Source organism: Gambusia affinis, linkage group LG06 (genome assembly GCF_019740435.1).
Source record: "Gambusia affinis linkage group LG06, SWU_Gaff_1.0, whole genome shotgun sequence".
Classification (NCBI taxonomy): domain Eukaryota; kingdom Metazoa; phylum Chordata; class Actinopteri; order Cyprinodontiformes; family Poeciliidae; genus Gambusia; species Gambusia affinis.
This window is the reverse complement of record NC_057873.1, coordinates 5588505-5601459: the sequence shown is the minus strand read 5'-3', so window position 1 is coordinate 5601459 and position 12955 is coordinate 5588505. Positions and strand designations below refer to the sequence as shown.

The following is a 12955-nucleotide window of genomic DNA, read 5'->3' as shown; positions in this document are numbered from 1 at the left end:
ATGACTATAAAATGGTGTATCGACCAAAAACAGAAAAAGTTTAATCTGATTTGAAATCTCTGGCAAATTAATTCTGCTTTCCACTATATTTGAAAAACACTGAGTAATATTGACAACCTAATTTGTTGCCTTGAGCAGAAGGGAATATTTAAGAATCCAATGCTGTGAGAAATGAGCCACTTCTGAGATGAATTTGATGGATTTATCAGGCCATTGTTAATTTATACAACCTAAAAAAAAAAAAAGAGGAACACGATTCTGTCAGAGGGGACAGAAGGATCCCAGCTAAAGCCATCAGACATGATTCGTTGTTTTTCTCCCCAAAAATATCTAACTAAGCATCAACCAAAATGCTCCTCCTGGATTTAAACACCAGCAGGGAGACAGCTTTAAATAAAAAAACATATATGCATTGGATTAATGCATGTTTGTCATGTTTTCCAACAACTGCATGTGCTCTTGAGATGTGTATTTTCAAAAAGGCCAAAAGGTCATTTCCATATGCACTTTGTGATGCACCGCTGGGAGAAAAGGTTGGAGCGAAATTAATTCTCACACAGTTAATGAAAAAGGCTTCAGTGGTCGACCTTTAAAAACACAATATTCACATATTTTAATGCCACAGTTTCATTCTTGTATGCTGGTACTGATGGAACAAAATGCGAAAGACTTAAAGTATTTTTTTTTATATTTCATTTATTTTTTAAATCACAACAATGACAATAATACAAAAGAGAATCAGAAGAAAAAAAATCTGACTTGTTTTCTCAGAATAAGAATCCTTTAGATTGTTCATGCAGACAGATCTAGTCTTAAAACTAAAATCTACAAAGTTAATTTGTGGCAAGCTTCTAGGTAAAGAGCCTGTTTACCAAACTCATAACAAGAAGTAGACTGTTATGGGATTATAACTTCTTAGCATCTGGTTAATATGGTAACAACATAACTGACATGCACCAAAGAATATATTGATTTTGACATAGATGGACACAGAATCAAAAAATTGAGAAAAAAGTCAAATTAAAGTCAGACTTTTGAAGATAAAACTGAGAATTTCTAAGAAAATGTGAGATTTCTGAGGAAAAAAATGTCAAAATTCTGAGATTAAAATTAGAATTTTCAGAAAAAAGAAAAAATTTTGAGGTTAAAATCAGAATTCTGAGATTAAAGTAATAATTTTGAGATTAATGGCAGTTCTAAGATGAGAATCAGAATTCTGAGATTATAGTCAGAATTATGTGACAAAACTCTGAACTTTTAGATTAGAGTCAGAATATTGGGAGGCCAAAATCCGAATTCTGAGAAAAAAACAACAAACATTTCATTTCTTTTCTTCAGTGGCCCTTATCCTCTTCCATATAATAAATACAAGAACTGAATCAGTTGGATAAACATTCTTAATCTCAGTTTTAACTCTGAGAAAAAAAACAAAAACAATGCTGAGCTTTACTGGCACAAAAGTATTAAATCTTCTCAGGAACCCAAACATTATTCACCTCAGAGGAATGAAACCAATTAACAGTAATTATATTAGGCTGCTGCGGCTACTTCTGCGGTAAAAACACCCTGGTTGGTCTCTTTAGTCTGTGGACGAGGCGTGGAGGAGGAAGTGTGAGTCGAAACATGAATGCTGAAATAAAATCCGAGCCTCAGCCGGGTTCTTCTGACGCCTCCGATTCACCGGAGCATGAGAGCGACGGAGGCGACCAGAGGCAGCAGGAGGTCAGAGCGCACACGGCCGCCTCCCGAGGTGAGAGTCGCCCCATACTGATCCAGGAGCTGCAGGGCCACGCCGTTGGTCCAACCAAAGCCCAGCTGCAGCAGGAGGAGAGGAGGGATGAGGGGAGAGACGCAGCAGCAGCGTTAGTGTTGCTTCTATTTTTATAACGAGCATCAGGGAGACAGAGACGTGCTGCTCAGTCATGAACGCGACTTGTTTTCATTAGCTAGCTAAAGGGAAAAGAAGATGGCGTCACGTTTAGTTATTATTCAATATTTAAAAATATCATGAAGACCTGAATCGGCACAGATGTTCCCAGCGGCTTGCTTTTTGAGAAAGAAAGAAACAAAAAACGATAGCATCAGCCAATGAAAAATTCAAAATGGCCACTATGGTTGTCATGGAGAATATATTTTTGTACTAAATTTGAATACCTTTGCTGTCTAACAATACGTAAATGAGCCCATAGAAATCATATTTACTGGTGAATTTAGATTTTTCGAGATGGCTATTGTTGTTGACATGGAAAACATATTTTTAGCAAATCTATCCAATATTTATCACAAATTAATACTTCTGCAATATATTTACTGATAATGTTTTACATTTTTCAAGATGCCCAAGATGTTTGTTATGGAAAAAATATTTTTTGCATTAAATTTGCCAATATTTATCACAAATTAATACTTCTGGAGTCAAATAATTCATAATTGGGCCCACAGACTTCACTTTTGCTGATTATTTTACATTTGTTCAAAATGGCCACCATGGTTGTCATGGAAAATTTACTAACAGATACCCGATTGTGCGATAAAAAAAATAAAAAGTCCCCGGAAAATAAATAATACCGCCCCTTTAAATAAAATAATTAAGTGAAATCCAACCTGGAGCACAAACAACTCTTCAAAATAAGACGTTCTCTGCAGTGTTTCTTAGTTCGTTGACGTTTCCAGTCGTTTGTTTCTGCATTTCAGCCAGGCAGCCATTTTGTTCTGGACTTCAATTTTCCTTATTAATGACCCAGTTTGTACGAATCCTCAGCTGTCAGATAATTACACTAATTCTGTTTGTCTTTTGAAAACTTTGAAACACAGAAACATTCATGATCAGTTTATAACCCCTTTACGCTGCAAAACAAGTCCAAACCATCACACCTCCTCCACCGTGCTTCACAGCTGGTATGTGATATTAAGCATTGGAGCCAGGAGATATATGATAATAATAATACTAATAAAATTTTTGGGACACTTAAAAACAAGATTGTCCCAAAAGCTGCAATTTTTCCCCACCACATTTCTTCCTTCCACTCAATTTTCCTGTTAAAATGTTTTGATTTTACATCCAGCTTCTTCAGGAATGACGTTTCATAGCTTCCCTTCCTTTCGGAGTGTTTTCTAAACATCTGTCCCGTCAGCCATCTTCCCTATTTTTGTGTTTTTATTCGATTTTCATTTGAGTCATTTTCCTTCCCTTTCACCTCTACGCACTGCTTTGTGTTGGATCCATTCATAAAAACTCAAGTAAAATACACAGAATTGGCGTAAAATACCAACTGGAAACATAAAGAGGGAGTCACCTGAACTTCGTATTCTCCACCTCCGCCTGGCTTCCCGTCTCCATTCACGTCGTACTGTTGGAGACGAATGTCACACGATGCGTCATCTGAGCGCCATCTGAGCTCTGAAGCAGCACAAACACACTCACCTTTTCAAACATGGCTTTGTGTATCTCATAGGCCCGCCAGTTTGTGTTGATCCAACGCTGCGCCAGATCAAACGCCAGCTTCTTTCCCTCCTCTGAAGACAGTTTGGACAAACCTGGAAAAGCAAAATCTCTCCTTTTTAAACTTAAACAACACTCAAATATTTTACCTTACTTCATTTTTTTTTGCAACAATGTAGCACAGAAAAACCTCAGAATACAAGACAGCAGGAGAGATTTAGTTTTTCATGGCCCACTGGAGCATTTTTCTTATTTTTCTGATCCAATCTGTTACCTGATTTCAATGCAGGTGAGCATGTATTTCACTTCATGGACACCAAACTGAAAGGAAAAAATCCCCCGAAGCCAGAAGAAAATAGAGAGAGCTGCTACACAGGCTCCGTCAGAGCATCACTGAGGAAGATGCCAGATAAAAAAAATATGACAGGAAACGATCCCTCCAGCTGTGTCTGATGTGAATGTAATAAACACATTTAAATGGAAACCAAGTGTGATGAATTGAGCCCTAATGTGGGAGGTTTGGTCATATTTCTACTAAAAATAGCAACAAACGAGTTGAAATATTTAATTTTTCTGATTTTTTTTTTTTTTAGTACAAATCCAAAAGAAAATGAGTCATATAATCTGGATTTGCTTCATGAAGTCCTCCCATGGTTTCAGGAAGTTGTTTTAATTTAATTTATTTTTATTTTATTTGCGCTTCCCACCTTCGATGAGCATGTGCTGCAGAGGCGGCCAGGCGTTGGGATAGTCCCACTGCTGCCCAGAGTCCCTCAGTGACGTCGGCACGCCGTTGGGGAAGTCCAGAGCGCCGCTCGCCTGTGCAAACGCCAAAGGAAGAAAACGAGAAGCGAAAAAGCCGTGCGGTGTGACAGCGCCATCTGCTGGCGCAACCGGGAATCGCACCTTTCAAGCTGCAAAACAATCTACAAACTTCTGATTTTAGTGTGAAACAGTTGAGAACCAAAAAGATGTTAAGAGTCAATGTGACCTTTAACCTCCATGAAAATAAAACCTGAGCTCCTCTAATGAGCCTCTTTCTTCTCATAAACTTAATGATCAGCTTCTCATTTTCATATCATATCAAGATTCTGAATGTTATGAATTTACTAACAAACAGATAAAATATCAATAAATAGTTTTGTCTGTGTTCGATAAACACTTCTTAACATTTAATAACACTGAACATCTCTTCACTCTAGTCCAGAATTTCACAATGTAACTATTTAGATCCCAACTCTGAATATGATAAGTGTTTTGCTTCGTTTTGATCCAGCCAGCGAAACAAATGAAAGTATTGAATGTTTGACTCTGATAGCTTCCCACCTTCAGGTACTGCAGCGCCTTCTCCCCCATGGCCGGCTGGGAGTAGCACTGGGCCCAGACGGGCGCCAGGTTGGACGGGTAGAAGTCAAAATGTTTGGAGTTCGTCAGCAGGTTGTAGTCGAACCACGCTCCCCTCTCTGCGTCCCACAGCAGCGCCTCCATCGCCTGCGTCCTGCGCGCCGCCGCTCCCTCGTACAGAGCGGCCGACTCGTCGTTACCTGTCAAAGAGCGCCATCGTCACGCACAAGCAAAATGACAATAATAAATAGAAGTAGCAAAAAATAACAAAATCAGGCAAAAGAAAATGTTTCCAATTCAGCTTCGGTTAATAAAAAACTTTAACAAAAACTGCAGGTGTGTGTCTGCGTCTGGTGAATTTCTGGTTAAAACATGTTTGTGGGTAGAAAATCCAAAAATATTACCCAAAATTTGCTAGAAAAATAAACTCCCAAGTTTTCATATTTCTGAGTTTAAAAAATTGCTGGGAAAAAAATACAGAAATTTCCAGCATAGAAATACGGATATTTCTGAGTTTGAGAAGTAAAATAATTGGTAGACAAAACTCAAAACATTTTGGACAAATCTCTGAAATTTTGCAGAAAATTTAACATTTAAAAAATGAAAAACTAGATAGAGGAAACTCATAAATGATCAGATTAAGCAAAAAAATAAAAAATTTTAGAAAAAAATAAGAATATTTCTGAGTTTGAAAAGTAGGAAAAAAAAGTAGAAAAAAAACCTTAAAAATTGTTAAGAATAATTTCAGAAATTTTCTAGAAAAATCTATAAAAATTTCTGGGTTTGAAAAATTTGATATTTGCTTGAAAATAACTCAGAATTTCTTTAGATTGATCTCAGAATTTATTTTTAGAAAAAAGTAAGAAAATTTTTAAGTTTGAAAATTTGGTTAGTAAGAAAAGTAGAAATTAAAAATTTGTCTCATAAATTCCGGATTTTGAAAATTTTAAACTTATCTTGAAAAAAAACTTTATATTTTGAGAAAGAAAATATAATATATAGATTTTTATATATGTAGATCTAATATATAGATTTATATGAGAACATTTCCAGAAAAAAAAGCAGATTTCAGAGTTTCAAAAGTCTACATTTTTCAACTTTTTTTTTTTTTTTTAAAGTTACTCAAGTAAATGTAACTGAATAAATGTAACTGTTAGTCTTCATGCAACAGCAGCTGGGAGCTGAAAGCTAAGTGGAGGTCAGAGGTCAGTATCTCACCCAGCAGCCGGTGGAAAGAGGCCAGGAGTCTCTCGTTGCGGCAGAGCAGGGCGTTGAGGTCGGCGGGGAGGATCTGGCTGGTCCGCGTGTCTCTGAGCGTCCCGTCGTTCTGGCCGCTGGCGTTTATGAACCAGCGGGACGTGAAGTCCCAGCCGGACTCGGCGCCGGCCTTCAGATCCACGAACAGTCGCCGTCTGACCTCTGCAGAGAGAGAGAGAGAGAGAGAGACACATCCAGGGCCGTGAGCTACGCATGTAGGGAAACTACGACCAGCCCGTTTTAGAGGGAAAAATTTCAAACAAAACCTCAGAAAGTTTCAGATTAATCCCAGAATTATTTTTTAGAAAAAACAAGGGAACAGAATAGGTGACAATTTGTTAGAAAGGATATAAGAAATGTTGAGATTAATCTCAGAACATGTCTAGAAAACACAAAGAAATATTTGAAAAGTAGAATATCTGCAAGAAGAAAATTTTGACATAAATCTCAGAATGTTTTTTACAAAAAAAAACAAAAAACTGAATTTCTAAACTCCAAACTTTCTAAAAGCAAAACTCTGAGAATTTCTAGTGAAATTCTTTGGAAATGAGTTTTTCTGGACATTTTTTGACTATTCAAACTTTTGTATTTTCCAAAAAAAATTTCTAGAAAACTTTGTCTGTTTTCAAGCAAATGTTTGACTTTTCAGACTCATAAATGTTCTAGAAAACGTCTGGGGCTCAATTTGTTTTTAAAGTAAATTTTTAGACTTTTGGAGTTCAGAAAATTTTTTGTTTTCTTCTCTAGAAAATTTATGAAATTAATCAAAACATTTCTGAGGGGTTTTTTTTGGACAAATTCCCTCCTTTTTTTCTATTTACTCTATCTACAATTTTAAAAAACTGGTAGCATGAAGGAATGAAAGGTTTACCTCTGTTCTGCAATTTAAGTATAAAGAGCAGAAATGTCTCTTCTGAGGACGAGGAATAATAATTTTAATAATTTATTACCATCGGAGAGTCCTTCAGCTAATTCCAGATCGTCTGTGTACGATTCAGGCCTGGAAGCAAAAACAAATTAATATTAATATTTTTCAGGAACATTTCTGAGATTAATCTAAAAAGAAATTTTCTTGTTCCAAAGAAAGAAACATTCTGAGCTGCAAAAATCCAAAAATTTGAAAGACAATTTATACTTTTTAAATGCAACTCATAAATTTTCTAGATTTTCTCTTCAGGAAATTATTTAAGTATTTTCTCACAAAACTCAAATATTTTCCTCTTTTTTTTTTTAGAAAATTTCTGAGATTAATCTCAATATTTCAGTTTTTTGCTAGTAAAATTTTAACTGTTCAAACTCAGAAATGTCATTATTTTTACTAAAAATTTCTGCAATTAATATCAAACTTTGAGGTTTTTTTAAGCATATCACAATTTTGTGACTTTTCAAATTCAGAAATTTCTTATTTTGTCTGGTAAATGTCTGATATTAATACGATTTCTACTTTTTTCAACCAATTGTTTGACTTTTCAAACATAGAGATTTTCTCTTTTTCTTGAATATTTCTGACAATATCAAAATAAAAAAAATTAAAGCAAATGTTCCACTTTTCAAAATTCCCTTTATTCTTTCTGAAATTTTCAGAGATTACTCTAAACATTTCTGAGTTTGTGGCAGACATTTACTCCTTTTTCTGGTGCTAATAAATCGCTGTAAGCTGTTTTGATTTGATTAATAAAATCATATTTAAGCAGACAAATGCGTTTTAAAGTTTTTATTTATTTACCTGGAGTCTAGAGAGCCACATAAAAAAAACTTTGGCAGAAGTTTTAAATTAGTTCCTGCATTACCTGGGCAGGTCCGCATCCACTTTGAACCGGTTCAGAACGTGTTCTGACCCGGTTACCGTCACAGTTACTGAACGGTTCTGCATCCAGAACCGATACTCCGTCTCCAGAACCGGTAGAGCTGCGCTAAACATGAACGGGAGGAGACATGTAAGAGCAGAGCAGCCTGAAACGTGACGGCGCCATTTTGTTTTTATGGCTTATTAATGGCTTCCTGTAGAAAAATCACCGGAGGAATTGCCGGTTGCCGGTTGCTCCGTAGTAGCTCTCCACCATCAGCGGCAGGAAGGGAGGCTGGCTGCGCCGCTCGTAGTAAACCCGCCCGCCGTTGGGAACGAACCCGTATCTGAGGGAGAATCACGAGAAATTTATTATTCCATTAAATCTTAAAAATGTCTCTGGATCAGGGGTCGACTTAACCGAATATCTTCCGTCTTTGACACGATTTTTTAAAATGTATTTATTTATTTTACAACAGAGTATAAGGGCTTTTCTAAGAAAAATAAATGAATAAAATTACGAGAATAAAGTCGAAATAACACTAGAAAATTTTTTATGAAAATAAAGTTGTGTGAAATCTGTCAAAAATGACGGATGGGCGTCAGATTTTTCCGTCGCCTTTTATAAAATATCACAGCACAAGAAAGTAGAGCCTAACTAAAAAAATAACATTAAAATATACGAAAGTTAATGTAAAACAATACCAGAATAAATTTGTGATATTACGAGAATAAAGTCAAAATAATACTAAGAAAGTAACAACATGAGAGTATGGCCATAATATTTCCAATAGGCTACTTATCATTATTATCATTATTTTCGTTGTGTGAGAGGAGAGTTCTGATTGGCTGTTGTAATTACTCCATTGTATTTTAATAAAAGATGAGGAAAAAAATCAGACGGTCATTTTGACAGATTACACACGCAGACAGTTTCAACTTTACACGCAGAGATAATTAAATCAATTAATGTAAATCTGCCAACTTCTAATCACATCAATTAGTAAAACTTTACTCCATTTCAGCTTGGTGATGATGACGAGATGTGGGTTTTCTGTTCCGCTTGTTGAATAAAAAGTAGACAAAATGAAAATAAAAATGGAATTAAGTTTCATTATTAAGTTGAAAACTGATGGGTAAAAATAGATTATGGCAGCATTTTAATCAAAGTGTTAGTCAAAACGGCGGAAAACGAAAAACAAACAAACAAAAAACAAGCTAGCGCTACTTAAACTAAGGTGAACCCCGTTGCCATGGAAACCAAACTTCTGAACGAACTTCCGGCGTTCTTTAGTACCTTTCGACCAAGAAGAGGAAGTTCTGAATCATTCCGTACGCTGTTTCCGTCATCTCCGACAGAATGAGCCCGTTGATGACCCAATAGGAGTCCCTGTTGAATGTGGAGAGGAGCGTCCCGATTGGCTGATGAGGTCAAAAAGACGGCAGTGATTGGTCAAACTGCTGGCTCACCAGTAGTAGAGCTCCCTGAAGCGGCCGCCCGGAACCACGACCGGATGTGGGGTGAAAATCTGAGAGTAGAGCTCCGGGTGATCTTTGACACTGGTTTGTATCTGGAGGAGAGATTTGTTGTCTTGAATAATCCCTCATTTCTTTCATTTATTTCAATTAAATAAATTTCAATTCGCTGTAGCGGAAGAGTTAAAGCGGATTGAATACTTTTGCAGGTTGTTGCGTGTGAAAACATACTAACCTTGCTAACGCACCTTTTTTTTAAGGGTGAAACTGTAACTCATCTGGTAAAGAAGCTGTAAATTGTCACCTTTCTGCCCAGAGATTTCCACAGGCCGTGAATCTGCTCTGCCCACAGCCGCAGCTTCTCGTCTGCGATTCCACTCAGGAACCGCGGCCTGCCACAGAAAGACACGTCTCCTGTTAGCCAGACACCGCTACAAAATACACAGATCTGTACGGAAGACAATTAGAGCCACTGAAAAATATATATATATAAATAGACATTTTCTTTTCTCAAAATTATATATTTTACCTCAAAATTAAAATTCTTTTTCCCTCGAAATTCTGACTTTTTTTCTTAGAACAAAATTTTTGTTTTGCAGAATTCAAAATTGTGATTTTAAATATCAAAATTCAGTTTTTTCCTCAGAATTCTGCTTTTAGTCCAAGAATCCCTTTTTTTCCTCAGAATTTTGACTATAATCACAGAATTCTGACATTTTTGTCTCAGAATCAGAATTGTTTAAATTGTTTATGCTCTATCAGTCAAATCTAGCAGGTAAATTTGGAACAGGCCAAAGTGCATGTATACAAATGAAAAAAAAAAACAATATATGAACAAGGCACCCAGGAATGTTTGACTATTTATTCGGATTTTGAAATAGTTGACACAGAATCCGAAATCTGAGATTAAAGTAACTTTTTATTTTTTGGCCCTAATTCTGTTCCGTAGACCTGAGTGGAACAGCCTGGACTCACTTTTCCTGCCAATCGGTCGGCATCCACGTCTCAAACTCCGTCCCCGGTTTGTCAAAGTTTGCCTCCAGGAACTCCTGGAGCTTCTCGGTTGGGATGCTGGAGTTCGGCCACTCGTTTAACAGCGTTTGAAAAGCCGCCAAAACCTCACCTGTGGAAGATTTAAAAAAAAAAATATAATAATAATAATAATGAGAAAAGCAGGAATGATGGATGTGAAATCAAAACATTTTTATAGAGGCACAGACTCACCAGGAGGCGACTTCAGCTTCATGTCTACAAAGTGTTTGTCATCTTTGAACAGCTTTGCTTCCTGCATGTGGTGCAGGATGGGGCCTGAGCAGTAGATTTCACTGAAACAAGGAGGTGAAACCATTAAGAAGCTCCAACTGGAACTTAATAAACCCCAATGGGATAATACATAAGCAAACTGGGATGAAGGTTGACGTAATAAATTTAAATAAAATTACAAAAACTTTCTATTTCAAGCACATTTTCTCAAAAAAACAAAATTTTGTCAGGTGAGAAACAAGAAAATGTTACATATTTCATTGGAATATTACGTAATTTATTGGGAAATGGACCATACAGTAAAATAAATACATATTTTATGAAGTACAAATGATATGTTTTATTTAACTTTGGCTCACAACAAATAAGTACCTAAGATTCAGTTTCTCAGAAAATGTAAATATCACATAAAACCAAAGAGACAAATTAGTTTTTGTAGAAAAAAATAAACACTTTTGCGTAGTTTTTCCATTTTCTGTAATTGGATTGAAATTACATCAAACAGTACCATATATATAATTTTAGTTTTTCTTGTCTTTGTTGGAAACTATGCTCTTTCTACACAAAATTACATCAACATCTAACAGAAGAAAATGTATCCATCTTATTTTTGCCAACATTTTAAAGTTTTTGTTTTAAAATATAAAAATAATCTAGAAATAAAATTGTGGTTTGGCTCTAATTTTATTTTATTTTGGTGGACTGAAGGAAATACATGATTTAGGTTTCAGACACCTGATGTAGGGGAAGAATAAGCCACAAAATATAAGTGCTAAAGAAACAGAATACCCAAGCCTTTTAATGAAAAATTCAGTGGAAGGAAAAAGGGTAGTGGAAAAGAGAATGATGCAAGAGAATCAAGCTGATACTGGAGTCAAGACAGATTTGCAAGGATAATATATTTTATGTTGTAAATGCAGTAGTAAATTGAAAATCCATTAAGTTTACTTTGACTTATCTATAAAACATGTGATAAACTTAATCTATTTGAACATGACATTTCCTAATTATGTAACCCAACCTTTGAACCAACTCATGTAGGATTAACAGCAGGCTTTAAATACGACAGTGACACAGCATTGTTACCACTTTTATTTATGGAATTGTGCCGTTTTTTATGAAGCTCCAGATAAGAAGTCTAAATTTCAAGATGGTGACGCCCATAAACACTTTTTGCAGCAGTTGTAAATATTTTAAGGTTTATGTTTTGTAAGCAAGAACCATTTTTAATTTTCTCTGTTTACAGCGAGACACTACTTGGAGCACTGACTTTAAACATTTGTCTTGTAAAATAAACGTATTTCCTCCACATCCTTCTATTGCTGGTGTGAGGAGCGGCCATATTGAAACATGAAGTGAGCCTGAAATCGTAACTGGTGTTGCTCCCAGTTTCCCAGTGGGAAATCTGACTTCCAAGGGCATTCCAGTCAATTTTTCTAACTTTTCAACATGTGTATTTTTATCTTGTAGTTTTGCGCCACCCATTGGGAGATACTGCCCTGGGCAACTGCCGTATGAACATGCACATATAAAAAATCCCCAAAAGGAGTCAAAATTTCTGAACAACTCTTTGCTGCAGTAATTTATGTAAAAGGAGTCCAGACCAGGAAACGAGTGCAGGCTGGCATTCCTGAATTAAATTTTTTTCTAACAATTCTCACATTTTAAAGTTTGCAAGTGACTTAAATGTCTGAAATGGTTTGTTATGCAAAATTAATCAAAATTACAAAAAAAAAAAACAAAAAAAAAAACATGTTTAACCCCACAATCATGGACTTTATTCCATTTATTGAGATGCATATATTCCTTATGCTCCATTTTTGTTAGATTTAAGCATTTTTACCTGAAAGTACAGGTTTTGCTACATTTCCACATTGAAATGACTCCCCTGCTTTTAAAATGCATTTTTTTCCCCACTCAGAATGGACTTTGATGTGAAATTAAGAGCTGCTAATCATTAACAAATACAAAAAGTTATTAGTAAACCTTCTATTGTTGTGCCATTAACGAGATCAAAGGTTTTTAAAATCACTGGTAAAATTTTAAGTAAATGAAAAAACAGGAAAAGCAATTTCCCCTGTTTTGAAACAGAACATGAACTTTAACCTATGACACAACAGAACCAAATACAGTTTACCAAATTAATCATTATGTTTCCTGCAAGTTTAAATATCACTTTTAAACAAAACACAGAAGATAAACTGGGTTTATTTTTTTAGCAATCATCTTACCTGTCGCATGGAGGAGGCAATGAACATTTCACACAAATAAACAGAGTTATGAATGAAAAGCAGAAGACGAGACACTTCTCCATTTTGAGCGATTCGAAGTGGCAGATCGGCTTTCAGGTCTATTTATAAACCTGCCCCAAAGTGCGCCACACTACC

The 12955-nt window shown here is 35.8% G+C and overlaps 1 protein-coding gene across 3 annotated transcripts; it reads right to left on the bottom strand.

Annotated features, from left to right (window-relative positions):
* Positions 1-678: 678 nt before the first annotated feature.
* treh (trehalase (brush-border membrane glycoprotein)) lies at positions 679-12930 on the bottom strand. 3 transcript variants are annotated; one of them, XM_044118442.1, is made up of 15 exons: positions 12800-12930; positions 10530-10630; positions 10281-10428; positions 9610-9697; positions 9300-9400; positions 9127-9219; positions 8060-8176; positions 7834-7956; positions 6994-7043; positions 6005-6208; positions 4769-4986; positions 4150-4261; positions 3425-3537; positions 3297-3350; positions 679-1815 (listed from the first exon to the last, which is right to left on the bottom strand). In XM_044118442.1, the coding sequence occupies exons 1-15, from the start codon at positions 12880-12882 to the stop codon at positions 1678-1680; spliced, it is 1743 nt and encodes a 580-aa protein (XP_043974377.1). In that variant the 5' UTR covers positions 12883-12930; the 3' UTR covers positions 679-1677. The 3 variants fall into 3 exon arrangements, with proteins under 3 accessions (XP_043974377.1, XP_043974378.1, XP_043974379.1); XM_044118443.1 differs by having other exon boundaries at positions 6005-6205; XM_044118444.1 differs by lacking the exon at positions 3297-3350 and having other exon boundaries at positions 695-1815.
* Between the last annotated feature and the right edge of the window lie 25 nt (positions 12931-12955).

What these genes read in the sequence shown, in the direction of transcription:
- treh (XM_044118442.1), bottom strand. Translation starts at nt 12,882, where the DNA reads ATGGAGAAGTGTCTCGTCTTCTGCTTTTCATTCATAACTCTGTTTATT. An exon ending in GGCAACCGGCAATTCCTCCG is followed by an intron (nt 7,957 to 8,059) that starts GTGATTTTTCTA and finishes GTTCATGTTTAG; the next exon opens with CGCAGCTCTACCGGTTCTGG. An exon ending in GTGGATGCGGACCTGCCCAG is followed by an intron (nt 7,044 to 7,833) that starts GTAATGCAGGAA and finishes TTTTGCTTCCAG; the next exon opens with GCCTGAATCGTACACAGACG.